Source organism: Xenopus laevis, chromosome 6L, assembly GCF_017654675.1.
Source record: "Xenopus laevis strain J_2021 chromosome 6L, Xenopus_laevis_v10.1, whole genome shotgun sequence".
Lineage (NCBI taxonomy): Eukaryota > Metazoa > Chordata > Amphibia > Anura > Pipidae > Xenopus > Xenopus laevis.
Window position 1 is genome coordinate 78,098,178 of NC_054381.1, and position 26,198 is coordinate 78,124,375.

At 37.4% G+C, this 26,198-nt stretch overlaps 1 protein-coding gene and 1 long non-coding RNA gene across 4 annotated transcripts in view; one reads left to right on the forward strand and one right to left on the reverse strand.

The window, feature by feature from the left end:
* The first annotated feature begins 2,185 nt into the window (after window positions 1-2,185).
* On the forward strand, window positions 2,186-8,716 carry LOC121394666. The gene is made up of 2 exons (XR_005961911.1): window positions 2,186-2,236; window positions 3,164-8,716. It is a non-coding gene; the product is annotated as an uncharacterized LOC121394666 (long non-coding RNA).
* A 10,931-nt stretch (window positions 8,717-19,647) lies between these two features.
* The window catches only part of LOC108719066 (transmembrane protein 245), a 173,049-nt gene continuing 166,498 nt past the window's right edge, over window positions 19,648-26,198 (reverse strand). For all 3 annotated transcript variants that reach the window (XM_041566221.1, XM_041566220.1, XM_018267675.2), the window contains one exon: window positions 19,648-20,230. In XM_041566221.1, the coding sequence (XP_041422155.1) occupies window positions 20,194-20,230 (37 nt within the window). In that variant the 3' untranslated portion in view covers window positions 19,648-20,193. The remainder of the gene's footprint in view (window positions 20,231-26,198) is intronic.

The window sequence follows — 26,198 nt, forward strand, 5'->3', positions numbered from 1 at the left end:
CTAAAGGCTTGTTGTAGTTTATCTTTTACTGGATAGTATTGTATTCTCATTATTGTGTCTCTGGGGGCACCTGTGGGGCATATTTGGCCCTAGGTAGTCTATGGGTTCTGTCCAGTAGTACCTGGTCTGCTGGTATCTCAGGCAGAATTTCTTTAATCATATTGCAGACATAATGGTTTTGTTCTTGAGCCTGGATTTGTTCAGAGATGCCCCACAGTCTATTACTTCTTCTGCTTATGTCCTCTAGATCTGCTAGCTTAGTTGTTAGTTTCTGTACTTCTTCCTCCAGTACACTATTTGCATCTATCAAGTCTTTGACTATTATGTTGATATTCTTATCTTATCCTATCATTGTCTTCTGTTATTATTCTCATAGTAATTTTATCTCTCTTTTGTATATCTGTTTGTGAATGGGTTACACGTGAATAAGAATAATACATTTCTATTGTATCTACATTGTGGTTCCAGGTAACGTTTTTTGCACCGTGTTAGCCCGTTGAGAAAGTTATAGGGAAGAACTTTTGATATGAAGCATAACAAAAGTGATGTAAAGGTGATACCTTCATTGGCTAACTAAAATGATAATCACAGCAAGCTTTCGGAGCACACAGGCCCCTTCATCAGGCCAAATACAAATGAAAGCTGAAAAGGCACATTATATAGAAATCGAAGTGTTGTCTCTTTAATTGTTCTCTTTTGCAGTTTTTGACTCAAACTAACTTTACTTTCTTTTGTCTTTATGGGTCAGATTGGTAACTCTTTTTCTATTTTGTATAAAGTTTTATTGTGATCTGACAGAAAACCATGTTCCATTGATTTAGAACATCTAAAAATCCTCCCAGCTATGCTAGAGGAGTGCCCAAAATCTTTAAGGATGAAAAGCCCCTGTTATGTGTCACAGCAGAGGGAATAAGTGAGACAGAGTAGTGAGTTTTCCTGGCCAGAAAACAGTAGTATTCTTCCCTCAGGATTTGAAAGTCTGTTACAACAGATAAAAGAAAAATGTAAGGGCAGCTATTTTACTACACACATTGCATGCCATTAGATCTGGCAGGCTTATTAATTCTAGGAACAATTACAGAAAAAAATTACAGTAATCTGCTGAAACTGTAATAAATCAGGCATTTTGTTACGAGAATGTGGTAAACACCAGTTCAATGCTAACTCTAATTCCAACAATTCTCAGTTGCACAATAATTTGAATGCTTACATTTTCTCACTGCTTTGTAACTTCATGCCTGCCTGTTAATCGGCTGGGTCAGGATCTTTTAACTGAAGCTAATGTTATTATTTTTTTTGCCGTTTCACCTTCACCTGTATTTTTGTTTCTGGGTCTCCTAAATCTGGAACCTTTGACCCATGTGAAGGTAAACCTGATGCAGTTTGGACCGCACCCGATTCACTCTTTGGCACATGTTAACTCTTCATTATTCTCTAAACAGATGTGAATCTATTGTTTCATATATCTTTATTATTAAATATTGTTGTGGTGCAGTTGCAGCTCAACAAGAGAGGAGTGGGTTCTGCTGTTGTTACTACTTTTTGATAATTGAAAACATTTTCAGTTCATAAAAAAGTTGAATATGTGCTTGTGCCGCTGCTGCAGTAGAAAAATCTCTCTGATTGTATCTTGAGTCTCTACGTGTAAGATTATGCAGTAGTAACTTGATGATACTAAATTGTGCAGAACTATAGGTTCCATGCAGGATGCTGCCACTTTGCAGAGTGATTTGTCTTAGTTGGGAAACTGGGCAGCAAACTGGAAAATGAGGTTCAATGTTGATAAATGCAAGGTTATGCACTTTGGCAAAAATAATATAAATGCTAGTTATACACTAAGTGGCAGTGTGTTCGGAGTTTCCTTAAATGAGAAGGATCTTGGGGAGTTTCCTTAAATGAGAAGGATCTTTTGTAGATAAGTTGTCTAATTCTGGGCAGTGCCATTATGTGGCTACTAAAGCAAATAAAGTTCTATCATGTATAAAAAAGGGCATTAACTCAAGGGATGAAAATGTATTTATGCTTCTTTATAGGTCCCTGGTAAAGCCTCATCTGGAGTATGCAGTGCAGTTTTGGACTCCAGTCCTTAAGAGGGATATAAATGAGCTGGAGAGAGTTCAGAGAAGTGCAACTAAACTGGTTAGAGGGATGGAAGACCTTTTTACCCATAAAAAGGATCACCGTACCAGAGACCACCCCTTCCGACTAGAAGAAAGGAACTTTCATTTGAAGCAATGTAGGTGGTTCTTTTACAGTGAGGTTGTGGAATGCGCTGCTGGGTGATGTTGTGATGGCTGATTCTGTTAATGCATTTAAGAGTGGATTGGATGATTGCTTGGATAGACATAATATCAAAGGCTATTGTGATACTAAATTCTATAGTTAGTATATTATAATTTATGTGAAAGTAGGGAGGGGTGTGTGTATGGATGCTCGGTTTTCATTTGGAGGGGTTGAACTTGATGGACTTTGTCTTTTTTCAACCCGATGTAACTTAATGGATTTATTGTTGATCTCAGCCAATAACCTTAAAATAAGAATGTAAGAGCCAACTTTGTAGAAATAAATGATTAGAATATGGATAATAAGGATGAATACTATATATTAAATTTGTCATTCTCATTTATGCTAAAAGTATAAAGGTACAAGAGGGGGTTTGTTACAGATATTTCCTAGTTATGATTGATCCATATTTGTTTTGTTGTAAGAAGGAAACAGCATAAGTTGTATTTGACAGTTTATACAATTACATTTTCCCCAGACACTGTATTCCCCAGTCCATTGTCTTGGACAATAGAGCTCAGTACAAAAAAAAAAAAAAAAATCAATTCTGTGAGACATTTGCAAATTACAATGATATTAAGTGGAGTTATGTGTCTTTGTACCATCCCATTTTCAACAGCACAATTACTGGCAGCACTTGGTTGGATTTACTCCCAGCTGCCCTGTTAATTCTCTGCAACAATCCTATCAGGTGTTGTGGACTTACTCCATTTGAATTAACCACAAGTAAACATCCTTCACCAATATCATAAATACACAACCACCTCTCTTTACTGACAGTTTGTACAGCTTGATTAGATATCTTTAGCTAGCATACTAGGTTACTCAGGTCAATATTTCCAGAACACCAGATATTGTCACATTTTCTCTTTGTTTCCAGGTTGGTGATCTGATTTACAAGCAAAACTCCATCAGTAGCTGTTGAGATTATCCACTATATTTCAATCGTTTTCAAATAGAACAGCTATCACTGATCACAGCCCTCATTGAAGGAAATTCTGAGTACAAAGAGCAGTTTGCCATTCATATCTGATATTTTTACATGTTTGCCTATTCCAATATTGGATTCATGGCCTGATTAAGAACTCTTAAAACTTTCCTGTTCGGCGCCTGAGGTGATGGAAGCACAGAGGTAGAGCTCCTGCTTACCAGGGTCTAGAGTCGGCACATAGAAGCAGTTCTCTTCATTTGAAATTTGTTCGTGTTGGTTCCCGGAGTGAGGAGAGCCAGAGGAGAAGAGAGGAAGCAGGTTTTTTGGTGATTTGGCTTCGTATGACTGCTGAGGTGTTCCTGATGTGCTGAGCTCTTTAGTTACCTCACATTCTGCCATTGCATTTGTCAAGCCCACGCTGTTTTCGAGATTCACCTGTGAACTTGCGGTTCTCTTAACCGGGGGCTCTGCTGCATACTGGTTATATACTACATTTTGAGTCAGTTGTGGCAAGTTCTAAGCAACATATTTCTAACAAAATGGTGGCCTCTGATTTCCTGCTGGGACACTGAGTTATCAGCTAACTTAGTCAGAGCTGCTTGCTGAGTCTTATTTTGTGTCACATTGTCTCAATCTTAGTGACAGGAATTTGTCACAAAAAAACAGTTATCTCTCTGCTGACTAAGACTAAACATTGTTAGTGATTGCTGTCCTCACTGATACTTTTGTTACACCTTTATTGTATACAATGTTGCAATTGCTTGAGGAGGATTGTAACCATAGCAACAAATCAATGGTTACTTCTTTGTGAAAGGAAAACAGAGACAAAGAATAAAACAAAAAGGAAAAATTGACTTGTAATAAAAGTTATTAATATTGGGATTGTGCTCTGGTTTTCTAATATATGAAAACGTATTCTCCTTCCTTCACAATGTCTTCTAAAGCTAATGGCAAAACATATGAGAAGGCTAACAAGAAAAATGTAAAGCTACAGGATAGGGATACTAATATTTTCTTATCTCACAACTCTGCTCCTACAAGAACATCTTTATCTGACGACTACTCTCTTATTGCTGCTGAAGTAGCCAGACTCATCAATCCAGTTATAGAGTCAACAATTAGTAAGGCCATTGACAAACTGCAGATCAAAATTACTAGCATCTCAGAAAAGCTCTCTACACATGATAAAAGATTTGGCGAGATCGAGGATGTGGTTGCTCAACTCCAAGATGATATGATTGATTCTTCATCCAGGTTGGACTCTTTAGAGAAACAAAATCAAGAGCTTAAGTTGAAAGTGGATGACCTGGAAAATTGATCTCGGAGAAACAATCTCAGATTCATAAACATACCTGAATCTTTCCAGAATGATTCCTTAAACATGTTAATTTCCAAAACAATTCCCATCAAATTGGGTCTTCCTCAGGATTGTCAATGTTTCAAAATAGAGAGACTTCATAGGATTGGTCCACCTAAAGATCTCCAACCCATGAGACCAAGAGCAGTAATTGTCAAATACCTGGACTACACAGATAAAAATAGATTATTTCAAGCCTACAAAAAATTGAATACACTTGATGTTGAAGGAAATAAAATTTTGATATTTCAAGACTACTCATTGCTTCTGTCTCAAAAACAAAAGGAATTTTCCAAAACTTGCCAATCACTGGCTAATCTTCATATCAATTTTGCCTTGATGTATCCTGCTAAACTTAAGATTTTTCTGCCTTCTGGAGCCAGGGTTTTTAGTGATCCTAGAGAGGCGCACACTTTTGTTTCACATATGGAAAAGAAGAATAATGGAAATCTTGCTTTGGTAACACCATCTAACTCAAAACGTGGCTCTCCCCCAAAGGATCAAAGATGGAAGAGATACGATACCCCTCAACAGTCTAGATTTTCTAAGGACTCAAAACCTTCTCAAGTTCAGACCAAATCTAGGTCTAGGTCGAGATCTCCACTTCCTCCTAGAACAGGCAGTCTTCCACATGCCAGTGAAGAAGATATGATCCCTGATACTTGACTCTAAAAGGGAATAAACTTTTTCTTCAATATGACCCTGTAGTGGGTGTTATATTCTCTGTTTAACTCGTCTCATAGAGAGAGAGTTGTTAGTTTTCCATCCTTAGGGAAAAAAGGAAGTGTCCTATTACTTAGTATACCAAATTTGTTATTCGGTTCTATAAGTCACTATCTTTTAATTTTACATGTTATTACTGATCAGTATTGTTTGCTCTGTTTTGTTTATACCAGTGGATGTAGCTATATATGTATTATTTTACTTAAATCAGCTCAAGCTCATCTTTCAGGTTGATGTCTTCATCTAGATCATATTCCTTGTCCTTTGTTCCCTGGAATGTCAATGGATTAAATCACTTTTCTAAGAGAAGGAGTATACTTAGTAGTTTAAAAAATACCAAATGTGACATAGCATTCCTACAAGAAACCCATCTTAATGGTTCAGAGAATGCTTGGTTGAAAAAAGATTGGGTTGGTGAGCTAGCCTTCTCCCCTGCTGTTAAGAAAAAATGTGGAGTAGCTATTTTATTTCATCGTAAACTGAATGTTGCTATAACAAAGTCGATAGAAGATGAACTTGGCAGATTTATTTACACTGAAGTACTCATTAATGATGTTGTGTGGCACTTGTGTTCCGTTTATGCTCCAAATAGTTCTAAGTCTGATTATTTTAATTGGCTCAAAAAACAAATTTCTATGCTTCCTGCTAACAATATAATTCTAGCAGGAGATTTAAATGAGTCTTTTCTTAGTTCTTTAGACAGATCGGATTGAAAATTGAATAATCCTTGTAAGAAATCTATGCTCCTACATAATTTTTGCAGAGATACTAACCTTAATGATGTTTGGAGACTTTTTCACCCTGCTGAAAAAGATTTTACCTTTTTCTCATCTGCTCATCATGTAGGTACAAGAATAGATTATTTTCTAATTTCCAATAATCTGATAAATAGAACTATTGAAGCAACTATAGGAGAAATTAATATCTCAGACCATGCACCAATCTCATTTGTGGTCTCCATTTCACCTGCACCTAGAAACTATGTCTCTTGGTCCTTTCCTGATTCACTTAAAGATAATCCAGACTTCATTAAGATGCTACATAGCAGATGGGATTTGTTTTTCAAGGAAAACAAATTACATTCAAAAGATCCATCCTTATTATGGGAAACTTGGAAGGCAGTGGTTAGAGGGGAAATATCTTCTTTTAAATCTCACTTCTTTAGGAAAGTTCACAAAAACTTTCTTGAGTTGAGTAAAAGACAAAGCATCTCTTACATTCGATTTAAACAACATCCCTCATTTGAGAATGCTCAAAAATATAAGAATATTTTAGATGAACTTAAAATATGGATTAAATTGAGACAAAATTTTTTTGCATCTTTTTCGCAGGCTAGGCTTAAAAACTTAAGTAACAAAGCAAATAATTTGCTTTTTAATCTTACCAAGGCTGAAAATAAGCAGGCTAAATTTATTAAGATTAAAGATACTCATGATCAGCTAACAAATGATACCAATAAAATTGTAAGCATTTTCAAAGATTTTTAAAAAAGATTTGTACTCTAATCCAAATATAAACTTTGAGAAAATGCAAGAATTCTTTGTAAATTGTAAAATCCCCCAGATTTCAAAGGGTCAGTTTGAAAAGCTAAATAGTCCAATTTCCTCTGAGGAAGTGTCCACTATTATTAATAATCTGAAAACTGCAAAATTATGAAAGATAAAATCTCACCCTTTTTAACAAACCTATTCAATGATATATTATTCTTTGGAAAGAGCCTACCTTCTAGTGAAATATCAAATCTTAGAGTTATCCCAAAAAAAGACAAAGACTTATCCCTTCCCTCCTCCTATAGGCCTATTTCCTTGTTAAATCAAGATATCAAGATACTATCCAAGGTCCTTGCCGATAGGCTTTCTTTAATTCTTCCCTCTATAATATCCGAGGCCCAAAATGGTTTTATTAAGAATAGGTCAGGAGTAAAGAATATTAGGGCTCTGATCCATATCTTATACTTCGCCAAAAAACATAAAATCCCCAGTTCTATTTTTAATATTGATGCTGAAAAGGCGTTTGATAATATTACCTGGGATCATCTATTTGTTTGCCTTAAGAAATTTGGTATCACAGGCCCCTTTTTCCAATATATCAAATATCTTTACAAAAATCCCAGAACACAAATAATTTTGGGGGGAGCTAGGTCGCCACCTTTTGAAATATTTAAAGGGACAAGACAGGGCTGTCCTTTGTCGCCCCTTTTATTTAATATTGCTCTAGAACCACTAATTCGTTTCCTTGATCAATCCAAGTCAATTTCGGGAATTACCATTAATAGAAGACATCTCAAGGTATTAGCCTTTGCCGACGACTTATTACTAATTTTAAAAAATCCTGAGTCCTCACTTAAGGTTGTTTTTGATTTATTCCAAGACTTTCAGTCCTTCTCTGGTTATAAAATTAATGTTGAGAAATCGGAAGTAATGAATATTTATGGTTCTTTTTCTAAATCTTTACTTAAGAAATTCCAACTTAAAAACCCAAAGAATCAGATCAAATATTTAGGATTAATAATTCCATCAGATCTAAATAATTTATATTCTTTGAATATCACTCCAGCCTGTCAAAAGGTTTTTTCCATGTGTGAAAAATGGGCTAATTCTCCCCTTAATATAAAGGGACGAGCACTCTTTTTTAAATCTTTGATATTTCCCAAGTTAATATATCCATTAATTAATCTCCCCTTGCTTATAAAACATTTTGATATTAAGAAACTTGACTCTGCCTTAAATAAATTTATTTGGAATGGTAAAAAGGCAAAAATTGCACTTCATAAATTAAGAGCTCCAGTTAAACTAGGAGGGTTAAATCTTCCTAACTTTAGAGCTTTTAATTTATCAGCCCTCACTAGATACTGTATTGAGTGGATCTCTCAAGGCAATAAATTTACAAACCCTGACATTGAGATCTTTCAAGAACCCTTCTTTGATATTTTATCTGTTTTACATAGCAAATGGGGAAATGTTCCTTGTGACTTTGAAAGGAATCCTCTTTATCGTGATTCTATTTTTGTGTGGAAACATTTATTCTCTCAACATGGGTATAGTTATACAGAAACCCCTTTCATGCCAGCAAAGCTCTTACTTAAACCCTCAGATTATCAAAAGTCTGATTCCTTTCTATTTTCTGCTAAGAGAAATTTACTAGTCTTAGTTAAAGACTTATTTGATCCACATAAGAAAACTTTATTGTCTTGGTCAAAACTCAAAAATGAGTACAAGCTTAATGAATCTGATAGATATTATTACTTAGCTTGTCAATGCGGTCTTTCTCTACTGCATGATAAAAACAATTTGATTTTAGCTGACCACAAGCTAGCAGATGATTTGGCAGAATTTTTGGAACTCCCCTGTTTGATTTCAATTAACTCTTTATCTAAAAAATTTTGGAATATTTATGGTACAGACTCACATCCATTATCTAAATCGTCCATTAAATGGACTGAGTTTTTACAATGTCAAGTGTCTCCCTCAGATTTGGTGAAATCTATTAATACTTATAATAAATTAATTTTGGCAGAGAGTTGGAGAATACAACACTTTAAGCTTATTCATTTAGGATATGGGAAAATGTTTGCTAAAAGTACCTCTAATAGTCCTATATCATTTTGTCCTAAATGTGACGAGACTAATGTGTCAATTTTTCATTATTTATGGTCCTGTCCATAAATTAACCTTTTTTGGAGGGAAGTTACTAATTTTTTGAATTCTAGACTGAAGATAAAAATTAAACGATCTCCATGTATTGCTTTACTGCATCTAGATATTAATATGCTTTCTGCAAATCCTAAGTCAAATATTATCTCCCATGAAAGTAAATTATTGACTTCCTTTTTTCTAGCTGCTTCTAGGAAAGCTTTATTTAATTTCTGGTTACAAAAGGAACCCCCCTCATTATCGGACATCATCTTTTATATGAATCAGCTTACTTGGCAAGAAGCCTTAATAACTAAAACTAAAGGAAGTATTTCCAAAGATTCTTTTAGGCTGGTTTGGTCTCCTTATTTTGAAATCTGTAACTCCAATTCTGGCGATCAAATAATGCGCTTTCTTCAATAGTTAGATGACCTATCTGACACTCCAGATGATAAATGGGCTTTTTCTTTCTTTTATTACTTGTGCATCCACTGGCTTAGTTAATTTTTATTTTGTTTTTTGTTATTTTTCATGAATGATATAGTTTTGATACTATCATGCCATTGTCTCCTTTGCAACATATTTTCTTCATCTGCATAACATTTGTTGTCATTTTGATTTCATTTGTTTAATATGAAAATCAAATAAAATATTTTAAAACTTTAAGAACTCTTAAAACTGTGCAAGACTACTGAGTTAACCGAAAACCAAAGTGACTGTTGAGTATTTCTTTATATGCCTATTCATAGTCTTGAGGTCTCTCTGATTGGAGTTTCCCTTATAATGAACTGATTGACTAATACGAAGGCCGGTTATGCCTTCAATTTATACAGTATTGAATGTGATATAGTTAAATTGTGTGAAATTGACAAAAATGGAAATGTGATAATGAAGCAGTTTCTCTCTGTATGTTTTACTGTGTTTCATAGATTAGTTGTGAAAACAACAAAGTTAAAATTGTTTTTGTTTAAAAAGGTTTTAGAAGGGAAGTTTCCTGTAATATTGCCCCAAGACCCCAGCTCTTTATGTAGCTGGTTATGTGTAAACTGCACTGACATAAACAAAATAATAGACCCCATACTAATAGAACTCTTTCATGTACTAATAATAGTATTGAATAGAGCCTAGATTCCGTGACTAGCCCCACATATAATATTAAGTCTGTTATATATCAAAGCCACAAATATAGAGGTTGTCCAAGTAAATAGAACAGCCATCCAAAACCGTATGACTTTAGATTAATATGTGTTTTCATAGGAGAAAGAAGGTTTTTGTTTAATGTCATATAGCCAAGGTTGTAGATTTGCAACAACAAGTGTAATATTTCTAAAGAAGGGTTCGGTTCTTTTAAAATGATAAAATAAAGTTTACAGCTAGTTAAACAACTTCATTAGAAGTTTCTTTAAGTCTATCCTAGTCATATTAGCATTGGTACTTGGTCTATATTTATTTGTTAGAATTATGCTTTGAGTCATAAGCTATACTTCCTCCCCTGCTTCAGCTCTCATTTGATTTTAGTGTACTATCTGACTTTAAACCAGTTATTTATGGGGACAAAATTATATTATGGTTCATATTAGGATTTTCTATATGAATTTTTACATTTAAAATGGTTTAACTAGTTTATGTGTATAATCCAATTTATATAATGGTTTCTTATGACATGCTACATTTTCACTATTGTAAGGTTTCCTGAGTGCCAACGATGCGTAGCTGAGTCATTTCCTAGAGCAGAAAGTAAGCCCTGTATTGACTCTTCTCTGTCTTGCTATGAAAATCAAGCTACACTCCTATTCTTGTACTTCCTCATTTTAGTCTGAGAGAGAAAAAGAATTATAACTCACAGGCCACTGTTGTGTATAACACACATCCACTGTTGTCTTGGTGGCCTCCTCTCAGATTAATATCTCTAGCCACATACAATAATATGAGACGTGTTTCACATCTCAGAGGGGAATGATGAATTAATAAGGAGAATGGACCACCAATGACGGCCACTCGCCAATATTCTTCCCTATATACGCATAGACAAAACCTAAGCCAGGTGAATGAAGGAGTTAATTGTGGCCCTATAAATTATGTTCACATAATACAAATGCCCTGCAGCCAGAGGCTAAAGGGTTAACATCAGTTAGGAACACCAGATAGAATTGTAGCAACACACCCTGGCTATATTTAAATAGCATTTGTTAGACCACAAAGCTTGCAAACTGTTGGGACACAGGAAACTGTTGTGCATTGTTTTCCAGTAATGCTTACACCTGCTCAGATGTAAGTACTTTCTTGACGATGTATGGCAATTCCATGTACATCTTCCTTATAGTGAATGCTCTGTAAAATGTATACAAATTTTGTCAAATGAGATGTGACATTTGAAGCTCTCCGTGCCATGCTAAGTGTGAAATTGTGACAAGCTCCCCAAGACTCCAATGTTTTGTCTAGTAAATAGATCAGTTATTCTGAAGAACCTTCTTTGTATTGGAGTCTTGTAAATAATAAGGTTCTGGTAAGAAAATTACCAACAACCTCTGACGTCCATATTAAGGATGATTTTTCTTTGTATGTAAAACATTTGGTGTGAGATAAATGCAGGAAAAGTGCAACATTTTTAGGCTATTTTCAGAAATTACGTAAAAATCTCTACATTTAGAAAAGCTTTGCAGTTTGGTGTAGAAATACTTCTTTATCTTTGTTGGATTCATCAGAGTGTATACTTTCCAAAAATATATGGTTTTGGGGGGGTCTTTGTGCTGTTATGAGGGTCTTTTGGCACATAATACACAGTCGGGTCTTTGTTTACAAAAGGCAAATCAGCAGCGGATAAAATCCAAATGCATTATTTATATTTGGGGTCCGCACATGCCACCTGCTTTGGCATATCTTATGCATATCGAGCATCAAACTGTTCAGTAGTCCCTTGGCATCAATATTTAGGGTGTTTTTTGCAATTGTATGTAAGAGATTGTGGCCAATTGCAATATTTTTAGGCGATTTTCAGAAATGTCATGAAACTGCTGCCTTTAGTTGCAGTCGCAGTTGAGTACTTTGAAGTAGAAAGACATAATTAACCATTGGACTTGTCAGAACGTACTTCCAAAGATATATGGTTTTCAGGGGTCACCATAATTTTTTTGTACCTGGCATAAACCTGGCAGTGTTTATAAATTAGTGTAAATGTAAGTCATCAAATAAGTATGCACAAAGCAGATTCTGGGGTCTTTACATTTCATGTACTTTGATAAACCTATGTACATTGGACAACAAACTGTCCAAGCTTTCATATTTGGGGTGATTTTTCTTGATACCTAATAGTATGTGGGAAATAAGATGCTGCAGGATGGAAGTTTTGAGGTGATTTTTTAGAAATGTCACCAAAATCGCCAAAAGGTTTGCAGCTTGGTGCTTTGGAGTAGAAAGACATGCATACCAATTTGGATTGGGGGGAATGTGTACTTTCCAAAAATATATGGTTTTCGGAGGTGAACTTACTTGTTTCTACCTTTGCCCCCCCCCCAAAAAAACTATGTAAATGTGTTGATTTTGCAGTACCTGAAATGACAGAACAGCTCAAATTGGGCGTCTACATTTTGGGGCCCCTATATGCCACATGTTTAGGTAAACCTATACATACTGGACATCAAACTTTCAGTGGACTCCTGGCAATCATATTTAGGGTGTTTTACATTGGCACCTAATGATGTGTGGGAGATGTGATGCTGTAGATTATTTGAAAAATTACCTTAATGCTTCCAATTTCTATAAAAAATTATAAATTTAGGAAAGTATTGCAACATGGTAGTTTGGGGTACATAGATATAGTTACCCATTTTTGATTTGCCAGAATCTGCTCTTTCTAATAATGCATAGTTTTCTAGGGAAAACCTACTGTTGGTTAAGTGTTTGGAAATGTTGTATTGCTTGGAGATTTTGATCTATATAAGTGAGAAATCTGCATAAAACTATACTGTATATATTTGGTATTGGCACATTCAGGAGACATAGAACTTTCCAAATATGTGTTCTCATACATAAAGTAAATTATGTTTCTGATATATGTGATTGTACTATGTGAAACATGATTTTTTTTCATTTTAGATACAAAAATGTCTAAAAACTGCTTGGCAGTAGATGTTTGCATTTAGGACAAATGGGCTGACACTGCCTCTATGCATGCTCACTGTGCAAGACTCCACTGCTAAAGAAAAACCATGTTGAAGCTTGTTTAAAGTTTGCTGCACAACATTTGGACAAGTCAACGAAATTCTAGGAGAATACAGTCTGGTCTGTATATAAATAAACCAAAATGTAACTCTTTAGGATGTCATTGCAAAAAAACATGTTTGGAGTAAAATGTCACAGCACATCACCCCCAAAACACCATACCAACAGTGAAGTTTAGAGGTGTGAACATCAGGTGTGGGGCTGTTTTTCAGCATATGGTACTGGCAGACTTCATATAATTGAAGGAAGGATGAATGAAGAAATGTACAGGGACATTTTTGATAGGAATCTGCTGCCATCTACCAAGATGCTGAAGATGAAACAAGGGTGGACATTTCAGCAAGACAATTCCCAAACACACAGCCAAGGCAACTCTTAAATGGTTTCAAAGAAAGAAAATAAAGCTGCTAGAGTGGCCCAATCAATCACCAACTTGAATCCAATTGAAAATCTATGGAAAGAACTGAAGATCAGAGTTCATAGAAGAGGTCCCCGGAACTTTCAAGATTGGAAGACTGTTTGTGTGGAAGAATGAGCCAAAATCACACCTGAGCTATGCATGCAACTAGCGACATCTTCAATGCGTCTTGAAGCTATCATTACCAACAAAGGCTTTTCTACTAAGTATTATATAAATTTCAGTAAGCGTGTTCAATACTTATTCCCTGTGTCATTCCACTTTATTACATATAACTTAATTTATGGACTTATTTGTTTTGATTTCTTTGTATATGTGGATTTATTGAGTTACTATCAACATCTGGTGTAAATTTCATGTCAATTTGAAAACAAAATGCTGGAAAGAGGCAGAATAAGATGGCAATTAAATAAAATAGGCCCATGAACATCATACATTTAAAAAAAAACATAAATGTTATGGCAGGCTCACACAGAGTGTCAGGCCATCAAAAGTCTCAAAGAAAAATGGCTTTTATTTCAGACGGCAGCAACAGGTTGTAAAAGAAAGGCAGTTTTCTTCCAAATATGATTTTAAAAATACTGTAGCTTCCAGCAGCAATAAGAGTTCACCAAAAACACATTGGCAGCAATTTAACAAACCTCTGAGCAGGTAGACATTTGTGTACATATGCACAGACTTCAATATGTCAAGTTGCAACACCTCTCTCTGTGTCTTTCTCAGTCAGAGATCCCAAGAGGATGACCAGCCTGGGTTTTAAGGGCTACTGATTAGCCACCTGAGGCTAATCAGACCCAGCACCTCCCTTTGCTAGATACCACTCCTATTTGCGGGAGGGCCTGACATCTTCTGCTGCAGGTCGACTCTAGACTTGTCTGGAAAGGAAATTGCCTTTTGATTTGCCTTCTCAAGCCTGTGTTGGACCCTAGAGGAAAAGGGTTGAAGAAGCTTACGTATTTGTGCCAGCTCCTTCCTCACAGGCCTTTCCTACTGTGAGGGAGGCGATAAAGGTGAGATTTGACTTTCACCCCTGAGTCTGTTTTTATTTTATGTGTGAGAAGATGTATCTTACCATGGAGTTCTGAGATTGCATCTCTAAACTGTGATACTAGAGTAAGCAAATCATTTTTCTGTGTTGCTGCGTGCTGCATTGGGGACAGAACAGTTGAACATAGTACCCTCAATTTTCCATGGCTTGACTTTTGTTCTAAAGGGCAAACAAGATCCACCTCGACTCTTTCAACATACATAGTAACATAGTAAGTAAGGTTGAAAAAAGACACATGTCCATCGAGTTCAACCTTTTTTTTTTTTTTATTAAGTACCTATCTGCCAGTTGATCTAGAGGAAGGCAAAAAAAACCCATCTGAAGCCTCTCCAATTTGCCTTAGAGACTCCAAAATGGCAATCGGACTAGTCCCTGGATCAGCTTGGACTTTGAGCTATTTCCCATAACCCTGTATTCCCTTACTTGCTAAAAAGCCATCCAACCCCTTCTTAAAGCTATCTAATGTATCAGCCTGTACAACTGATTCAGGGAGAGAATTCCACATCTACACAGCTCTCACTGTAAAAAACCCCTTCCGAATATTTAGGCGGAACCTCTTTTCTTCTAATCGGAATGGATGACCTCGTGTCAGCTGGAAAGACCTACTGGTAAATAAAGCATTAGAGAGATTATTATATGATCCCCTTATATATTTATACATAGTCATCATATCACCCCTTAAGCGCCTCTTCTCCAGCGTGAACATCTCCAATTTGGCCAGTCTTTCCTCATAGCTAAGATTTTCAATACCTTTTACCAGCTTAGTTGCCCTTCTCTGTACCCTCTCTAATACAATAATGTCCTGTTTGAGTGATGGAGACCAAAACTGTATGGCATATTCTAGATGGGGCCTTACAAGTGCTCTATACAGTGGAAGAATGACCCCCTCCTCCCTTGACTCTATGCCCCTTTTAATACAGCTCAAGACCTTATTTGCCCTTGATGCTGCCGACTGGCATTGCTTGCTACAGCCAAGTTTATCATCTACAAGGACTCCAAGGTCCTTTTCCATAATGGATTTGCCTAGTGCAGTCCCATTAAGGGTATATGTGGCTTGGATATTTTTACATCCCAGGTGCAGGACTTTACATTTATCAACATTGAATCTCATTAGCCACTTAGCTGCCCAGATTGCTAGTTGGTCAAGATCATGTTGCAAGGATGCCACATCCTGGATGGAATTAATTGGGCTGGATAATTTTGTGTCATCTGCAAACACTGATACATTACTTACAACACCCTCCCCTAAGTCATTAATGAACAAGTTAAATAAAAGTGGACCCAATACTGAGCCCTGGGGGACCCCACTAAGAACCTTACTCCAAGTAGAGAATGTCCCATTAACAACCACCCTCTGTACCCGATCCTGTAGCCAGTTTCCTATCCACGTGCAAACGACTTCATTAAGCCCAACAGGCCTTAATTTAGAAAGCAGTCGTTTGTGGGGCACAGTATCAAACGCTTTGGCAAAATCCAAATAGATCACATCTACTGCCCCCCCACTGTCCAGAATCTTACTTACCACATCATAAAATGCAATCAAATTCATCTGACATGACCTATCCTTCATAAAGCCATGCTGATTGTTGCTCATAATGCCATTCATTAGGACAAAATTTTGAATGTGATCCCTTAACAAGCCTTCAAATAATTTGCCCACCACAGATGTCAAGCTTACTGGCCTATAATTGCCAGGCTGAGATCGTAATCCCTTTTTAAATATTGGAATAACATCAGCTTTTCTCCAATCCATAGGCACCCTACCAGATGACAGTGAATCTGAGAAAATCAGAAATAAGGGCTGATCTAAAACTGAACTAAGCTCTCTTAGAACCCGGGGGTGTATGCCATCAGGCCCTGGAGCCTTGTTTACATTAATTTGTATTAAAGCTTTTTGAATCATATCCTGAGTCAGCCACTGACTAGATTGAGCTGAACCATTCGTGCAGTTATTAAGTGAGCCTGTGAACCCAGACTCCTCTACTGTATACACTGAAGAAAAGAACTGATTTAACACATTTGCCTTATCTGTATCAGTTACAACCATACTGGTACCATTATTTAATGGAGCAACACTCTCAACCTGCATCTTTTTACTATTAATATATTTAAAAAACTTTTTAGGGTTAGTTTTCACCTCCACCGCAATTAACTCTTCATTTCTTTTCTTAGCCTTCCAGATTGCTGATTTACAACATTTATTACAGTGTTTATAATCATTAAATGCAGCTTCTGTCCCTACAGATTTGTAGTTTTTAAATGCCTTTCTCTTCTTTCCCATTAACTTCTTTACTTCTGTATTAAGCCACACAGGATGATTCTTAGAGCTTCTATGTTTAGTCCTTAAGGGAATAAATTGAGAACAGTAATTATTTAATATCATTTTAAAGGACAACCATTTCTGTTCTGTGTTTTTAGCTGAAAACCTAATGCCCCAATCAATGCTCTCTGTAGGGCAGCCCTCAAGGCACTAAAATTAGCTTTTCCAAAATTCATAGTTTTTGTTGCCCCAGTATATCTTTGTTTTTTGCACCAGACATTAAAAGATATAACATTATGGTCACTATTACCCAGGGGTTCAATGACTTGCACATTTGCTATAAGTTCTGGGTCATTTGAGATCACTAAATCATTTTTTCTGAAAGGCTCCTCAACAACCTGTGCTAAAAAATTGTAGTGCAATAAGTTTATAAACTTGTTCCCATTAACTGATCTGGCAGTACCGTTGCTCCAGTCAATATCTGGGTAATTAAAATCCCCCATTATCATTACTTTACCTAAACTAGCAGCCTTTTCTATTTGCATTAGGAGCTTTGTCTCTTCCTCCTCACTTACATTAGGGGGTCTATAGCATACTCCTACAATTAATTTGCTGGATTCTTTACAATTGGTGAAGAACTCCACCCATACGACTTCTGCCCCCTCATTTTCTAACATAACCTCCTCCTTTATATGAGCTTTTAAATCCTGCCTAACATACAGACATACCTCTCCTCCTTTTCTATTGCCTCTATCCCTCCAAAACAAATTATAGCCACTGATATTTACTGCCCAGTCATGCGACTCATTCAGCCATGTTTCGGCCACACCAATCACATCATATTTTCCTTCACCTCCACCAGCAGCTCCAGCTCTCCCATTTTACCAGTCAGACTTCTTGCATTTGTAAACATACATTTAATACTGGTACCATATTGAACATATGACATGTGGTCCTCCCTATCCTTAACAGTATCCCCAGCCAAATCTCCTCCCCCATTTTCCCTTTCTTTGCCCACTATCTCATCTAACCTGTCTTCCACTGAATCTTTTACTGAACCCCCCCCCACACCTAGTTTAAAATCTCCTCCAACCCTCTAGCCATCTTCTCTCCCAAAACAGCTGCACCATCATCATTGAGGTGCAGCCCATCCCTAGCAAAGAGCCTGTAGCCGACTGAAAAATCAGCCCAGTTCTCCAAAAACCCAAAACCCTCCTCCCTACACCAATCTTTCAGCCACGCATTAATCTCCCTATGCTCCCGCTGTCTCCTTAGCGTTGCTCGTGGCTCAGGTAATATCTCTGAGAAAATTACCTTGGAAGTCCTCGCCCTCAGCTTTGCACCTAGTTTTTTAAAATCATTTTTGAGGACTTCACTACCTCCTCTAACTTTGTCATTGGTACCTATGTGCACCAAGACCGCTGGGTCTTCCCCAGCCCCTCCCAATAATCTGTCCACTCGTTCCACCACATGCCGAACCCTAGCACCAGGCAAGCAGCAGACTGTTCGCCATGTAGGGGCCTTGCGACAGATTACCCTATCCACCTTTCTAATAATTGAATCCCCTATAACTAGAACCTGCCTTTCCTTCCTTGCACTCCCCCCACCACCCGTATTAGAGCCAACAAGTTTTTGCACAAATATTTGTGCATTTACTTTTTAGTACATTACCCCCCCTTTTTTGGAACACTAGAATTCTGCAGAGTATATTTGTGGGGCAGCAGGGGTTGCACTAAAGTGGAAATCAGTTCAAAAGAGAATGGTTGTCTGCAAAAATTATATCACACACATTTCATTTAAAAATCCTTTTTGAATGTACAGAAGTGAACCCCCAACTCACAAAATAAAAAAAGCTAAATAATATTTCAAACTTTTTTGAAGTTATTTTTATTTTGTGATAAGAAAAAACGTTTTTCAGACATGGTGCTCTGGTTTTTAACAATACAAAGACAAACGTAATATTGGACACCAATAACTTTTATAATTAAACACTCACAAGCACCTTGGCAGTGGCTTGAATGAGAGACTAGAAAATGAGTAGCCTCACAGAGCAATTGTTTTTTAGCTGCCAGGGTCAGTAACACCTTTTTGGAAGCTGGAAAGGGTCAGAAGGGTAAGTAAAATCTTTAAAAACAAACAAACAAATTGAAGACTAAAGGATGAGGCAACACAATCTTCAATTCGTTTAGGACACAAAGGAATGCAGTACTAGGCAAAGCACTCCACACTCATCCATTTAACAGGTGGTTCAAATATGTACAATACAACAAAAACACAGTCTCAGCTACAAACTTTAACATATATCAAATTACATATTTTTATTTAATAAACTTAAAGTGCAGTTTCCTTGGCCATGAACACATACTTTTGTTTCCAAAAAACTGTAAGTTGTAAATACCTAAAGGCTTTGTGTATCTTTATGAGTGGCATTCTGTAAAATGTGTACTGAAATGTTGATGTCCAACACTATTGTCATATAAAAGTTGAGCACACAAAAGTGTCATTTTTAGAACAGAGCAGAAGTCATGTGCCCTGGACTTTCAGCTGGGGTCCTTCTACCTTATTGAGTTAACTTTTAGAATGTTATTGGTGGATTGTCCTGTTCCTAGCAACTTTTCAATTAGTCTTCAATTTGTTTGTGTTTGGTTTTTTTTCATTACCCTTCTGAATCTTTCCAGCTTCCAAAAAGGTTTTACTGACCCTGGCAACTAAAAAAACAATTGCTCTGTGAGGATACTCATTTTTTAGTCTCTCATTCAAGCCACTGCCTGGTTGCCAGGGTAAACTGCTGAAATTCCAACCTGGAGAGCTGCTGAACAAAAAGCTAAAATAATTAAAAAAACACAAAGCATAAAACATGAAGATCAGAATATATGTGTCTGCTGCTCTTTTAAGTCTATCTAGTAAAAGCACAAGTTATTTAGTAGTATTTTCAAATCTAATGCTTAATTTTTCATACACAACAAACTAAATGCTAAATTGTGTGTTAGTGTAAAATAATAGTAAAAGATCATTTATGTAATAGTATTTTTGTTCATTTTGGAAACACACAAAGAGAACACAAGTGTAAACATGTTCCTGTTCCTTCTCTTTGTAGAATAATACCTTTAAAACACCTGATTATCATTTGTCTATAGAAATTATGGAACGTATTATTCAAATAGGAATTTTTTTTTTTTTCAAGTAAACATGAATGTCTAAAGAATAATTCTGGCTTAGTAAAAAATTACTTATTGGTGTAAAAAAGCCTGGAAGGGTACATCTGTTACAGAATCTAGCAGTCTCCCCTTCTAAAATTCAGCAAGGGAAATGTCAGGCTGTCACTCAGCAGTGTTCTCCCGGTACTCTGTAAATAACCTGTTTAAAAACAAACCAGTAAAAAGAATAAAAACAGAGTTAGATTACAACTTTTTGTGTGGCGTAATCATTTTAGCGATCATTAAAGCTTAGAATCATATACATTTTCTACTAGTGTTTATTTTTTATTTGTGTTTACATAATAATAGTTTGATATGCAGTAAACATTCATTGACTGTTTTTAACCCTTTAAGTGTCATAGAACGTATAATCTACTGCTACCCCCAGGTAAGTGTGCAATGCAAGCTTTGTGACTATTTTCAGAAATTTCATAAAAAGCGTTATGTTTAGCATAGCTTTGCAGTTTGGTAGTTTGCAGTAGAAAGATGTAATTACCTGCTTTAGATTTGTCAGAATGTGTACTTTCGAAAAATATATGGTTTTCTAGGGTCTCCATACTGTTAGGGGGTCTTATAGTGCATAATACACATACCAGGTGCTTGTATTGTAGCAGTCAGAGTGTCATACGTGAATATTCATATGCACTATTTTCATTTGGGGTCTCTGTATTCCACCTAGTTTGGTAAATCTTTTCAAATCAGGCATCAAACTATTCAGTAGATCCCCATGCGTTCATATTTAGCATACCTTTTGGTATGTGGGGTATATAATGGGGTAAAATGCAAGCATTGTGATAATTATTAGAAATTTCAAAAAAAGCATTATATTAAGTATAGCTTTGCGATTTGGTCGTTTGCAGTAGAAAGATTTCATTACCTGCTTTGGATTCGTCAGAATGTGTACCTTCGGAAAATATATGGTTTTCTAGGGTCTCCATACTGTTAGGGGGTCTCATTGGGTGCTTATGTTGTAATAGCCAGTGTCATACGTGAAAATTAATATGCCCTATTGGGATTTGGGGGTCTCTGTATGCCACATAGTTTGGTAAATCTAAGTATATTGGGTATCACAATGTTTAGTAGACCTTGAGCATTCATATTTAGGATGCTTTATGCTGGTAATTATACATGGACAATACAATGCTGGAAAGTTGAAGCTTTGAGGCAATTTTCAGGTATTTTACCAAAACTGCCATTTTTGGAAAAGCCTTGCGGCTCAGTAGTTTGGAGCAGAAAGGCAAGGGTACCCACTTTAGATTCGGTAGAATGTGTACTTTCCAAAAATATATGGTTTTGGGGGTAAACATATATTTCTGTGTTTTTACCTCATAAAAAATGCAGTCATTGTGTTGATTTTTCATAATCTGAAGTTACCCACAGGACTATTTGTGTGCGCTAACTTCATTTTGGGGCCTCTAAATGCCAGATACTTTGGTAAACCTATGCACAATGGACACCAAACTGTTTAGAGGACTCCTGGCTATCATATGTAGGGTGCTTTTTCTTGGTACGTAATGATACATGGGCGATATGATGCTGGAAAGTTGAAGCTTTGAGGCAAGTTTAAGATATTTCACCAAAACAGACAATTTTGGGAAAGTATTGCGACTCAGTAGTTTGGAGCAGAAAGGCAAGGGTACACATTTTAGATTTGGTAGAATGTGTACTTTCCAAAAATATTTGGTTTTGGGGGGCAAACATATATTTTTGTGTTTTTACCACATAAAAAATGCATAAATGGTTGATTTTTCAGTAGCTGAAGTTACACACAGGACTATTTGTATGCGCTAACTTTATTTTGGGGCCTCTAAATGCCATATACTTTGGTAAACCTATGCACAATGGGCACCAAATGGTTTGAAGGACCCCTGGCAATCATATTTAGGGTGCTTTTTCTTGGTACGTAATGATACATGGGCAGGGTCGGACTGGCCCCCACCAGGCCAGACCACCTTGCACGATATTTAGATTGTGTAAAAAAAAATTGCGGTGCCAAGCGGCGTTTGCGCACGGCACATTCATTCATGCACTCCTAATCATCGCAGAGAGGGAGCCAGAGGGGGGCCCTGGACAGCGGTCCCGGTGGGCCCTGGGCCCCCCAGTCCGACCCTGTACATGGGCGACATGATGCTGGAAAGTTGAAGTTTTGAGGCAATTTTCAGGTATTTCACCAAAACCTACAACTTTGGGTAAGGCTTGTGACTCAGTAGTTTGGAGCAGAAAGGAATGGGTACCCATTTTAGATTCAGTAGAATGTGTACTTTACAAAAATATATGCTTTTGGGGGGGTAAACCTATTTTTCAGTGTTTTTACCCCACAAAAAATGCAGTCAATGTGTTGATGTGGAAATACATGAAAGCTCAGCTTCTCTCAAAAAAAAAAATGCATAGTTTTCCTATGAAATTATAGGTTTCCCCTTAGAAAATGCCCCTAAAGTGAGAGAGCACAAAACCGAAAACGTCTGGCATTTCGGGTAACCAAAATGTTTAATTCTGTTGGCACTTAAAAGGGTTAAAAATACTGTAGTGGGAGTTGCCACAATGTACAATCTATTGACAAGACATATTTTTAGATGCTAAGAAGCCCGTGTTTGGGGTCCTATTATTTATACAAATTAATACATAAGCTCTTTCTCATCACCAAACGTTCCATCACCAACACATCTCCTGTGTTTAATGTTGCTGCGCTTTCCTGTATGCTCACAGCATAGCAGGGATTTATTTTTGCAAATGTTGTTACACTTACATCCTGCATAACTTACATGACAAGCATACAGATGCAGCCAGTATGGATTGTCCGTCTGGCGCGCTGTAACAGATCAAGCTAAATGCACTCGTCGCGCTGAGTGCAAGGAACCGCGATGTCCCAATGTTAAGAAATTCTAGATTCTAAATTACTATAGGCGCAATACTAGTAACAGAAACCAGGTGGCGCCTGGACTAATTTTGATATTTCAGCTCCATGACTGCTGCCAAAATCCTCCGTGTCAAAAACGGTGTCAGCCCCATACCCTTTGTTTTTTAGTACAAAAATGTATTGAGTTTTTGGGGGGTACTGCCAAATTAATGGAAATAAATGAATGGGCATTGTGATTATTGTTCTAGACTTTGGTAATCTGCAAAGTACTGCATTAAAATACTTGGTTGAGTACTTTCCCCCCAATAAAAAACAAAAAAATAATTAGATAAAAAAAATTGCATACATCTATTTAAGGTTGTATGGAACCCCTGGCAAGTGGCAATATCCTAAATACAGCAGTGAATTTTTTTTTTTTTTTACTTATTATAACTATGTATATTCCCCTTAAATAAATGTTTTCAGCAGATTAACCAGTTAAGTGGCTTCATAGCCTTGTAGTTAAGTGAATGAACTTTGAAGCTGAAGGTCATGGGTTCAAATCCTGCATTTTCTTTTACCCCTTATAATTCAGAATCATGATTTTTTTTTTTGGGTGGGTGGGACACTGCCAAATAAATGGATATCAATAAATGGGCATTGTGATCATAATTCTGGGCTTTAGTAATCTGCAAAGTATTGCATTAAAATACTTGGTTGAGTACTTTCCCCCCATAAAAATGCATACATCTATGTAAGGTTTTATAGAACCCCTGGCATCAGCCTTAATATAGCAATGATTTTTTATTTTATTTTAATATTAGCCTTAAAGAAAAGTTTTCAGCAGCACCCAACACCAAAGGGCTTCATAGCATTGTGGTTAGGTGAATGACCTATTAAAGACAAGGTCATGGGTTCAAGTCCTGCTTTTTTTTTAAACTTCATACTGTTAAATGTTGCACAGTGTTTGCATGAAAGATTCTAACAGTTGATTTATTCATATTAAAAAAATTAGTATTTATATTTCTGACAGCGCAAAAATTTTTTTCCCTGTTATTATAGATTGAATGTGTGATTTACAGAGGCAATAGAATAACTGATAAACATTGCTTTATAAAATGCACACAAAGTCCTGCCAGAGAGAGAGAGAGAGATTCGATGCACTCGAGTAAAGGGTTTTATCCCCCCCACCTGACACAATACTTGTCTCAAGAAATGGTTTCAAATATTTGTATGAAACAGGTAACAGGGATTGTTAACATGGATTTGCTGCCGTGCCTGGTAAGTGCTACCCAAACCCTGTGTTACAAATGCTTGAGGAGCATTTTGATGCTCAACGGGCTTCCGAAAGTCGGCCAGATCTCGATCGGATGGGACAAAAAAATCCCGTCGGATCGCGGCCGCATCGGTTCGTTGATGCGGTCCCGCGATACGACTCCCATTCCCATTTGTTAGGATCCGATCGTTGGGTCCTAGGGCCCACGATCGGATCAGCCCGATATTGCCCACCTCAGGGTGGGCATATCGGAGAGAGATCTGCTTGTTTGGCGATGTCGCCAAACGAGCGGATGTCTCTGTGTATGGTCAGCTTAACATGTGCCTGACTGAAAGCACTCTGACCAAAGCTGCTGGGGCCACCTATTGTTGGACTCAGTACACCCTGGATGATAAATATCCTGACACCTGGGTCTGTGTTAAGAGGGGGGGCGGGTTTCTCTACAGCTCCACATAAGCCCCTGACTGCTGGTTTATGTTTTTGATATTTTCACCACCTTTGCCAATATCCAGACCGCATTTGTCGGCCGGCACAGTGTATGTGATCTCTTGTTTCCTGGTGTACTGAGATTACAATAACCAGCACTCTGTCCCCTTCCCCATGCTAAGGAGAGACCTCTAAATCCATCCAATTCCCCCCCCCCTAGAATTCATATTCACATGCTCATTGATTTTTTTGGGGGGGGGGACACAGCCATATCACTGGAAGTAAATGTAAATGTTGCATATTTTAACACACCATTGAAACTAATAGCAGGTTGCGGCCTACCAGGAACAGGACGGGGATTGACTGGTAGACTGCGATTGACGTCCTGGGCACTCCTGCCATAGTCACTCACTATTTAGTCTACTGCTGGGGGGCTGTTTGGGCCTCTGTTTACTTAAAATTTCAGGGCCTATATTAAATCACAGTCTGGACATGGAATTTTCTTCTCCTTTAACAGACCTTCCCCCCAACAAAAGTCCTACATATGTAAACACTGTAATATAAACAAACCATTGTGCTTTTTAAATGCAAATGAGCTGAGGGCATTTAATGGTCAGTACTGCTTAGATATAATTAGTACAAAACTCCTAGACACAGGAATGCACGATAGGGTCCAAACAACAAGGAAGGAGTGGGGGTTGTGTGTGCTATACTATACCATGTGCTAAATAGGGAAGTGTCAGACCATTCAAATTCATTTACAAGGCCTTCAATTGTTTGAGCAGAGATTCATCTAAGATCACTAAGGGCTCATACAGACATGCAGGTTCTAGCTATCTGTATAACAGAACATTCTGTCCCAGTGGCTGCACAGATCCTATCTGATCCCCATTAGATAGGAGTGTCTATGGCAGGAGTGCCCAGGATGTCAATCGCAGTCTACCAGTCAATCCCCGTCCTGTTCCTGGTAGGCCGCAACCTGCTATTAGTTTCAATGGTGTGTTGAAATATGCAACATTTATATTTACTTCCAGTGATATGGCTGTGTCCCCCCTCCCAAAAAAAATCAATGAGCATGTGAATATGAATTCTAGGGGGGGGGAATGGGATGGATTTAGAGGTCTCTCCTTAGCATGGGGAAGGGGACAGAGTGCTGGTTATTGTAATCTCAGTACACCAGGAAACAAGAGATCACATACACTGTGCCGGCCGACAAATGCGGTCTGGATATTGGCAAAGGTGGTGAAAATATCAAAAACATAAACCAGTCCAACAATAGGTGGCCCCAGCAGCTTTGGTCAGAGTGCTTTCAGTCAGGCACATGTTAAGGTGGCCATACACAGAGACATCATATGCCCACCCTGAGGTGGGCAATATCGGGCTGATCTGATCATGGGCCCTAGATGCGGCCGCGGTCCGACGGGATTTTTTTGTCCCATCCGATCGAGATCTGGCCAACTTTCGGAAGCCCATCGGGGGGCCCCATACATGGGCCAATAAGCTGCCGACACAGTCTGTTGACAGCTTTTATCGGCCCGTGTATGGCCACCTTTACACCTCATCAAAATGCTCCTCAAGCTTTTGTAACAC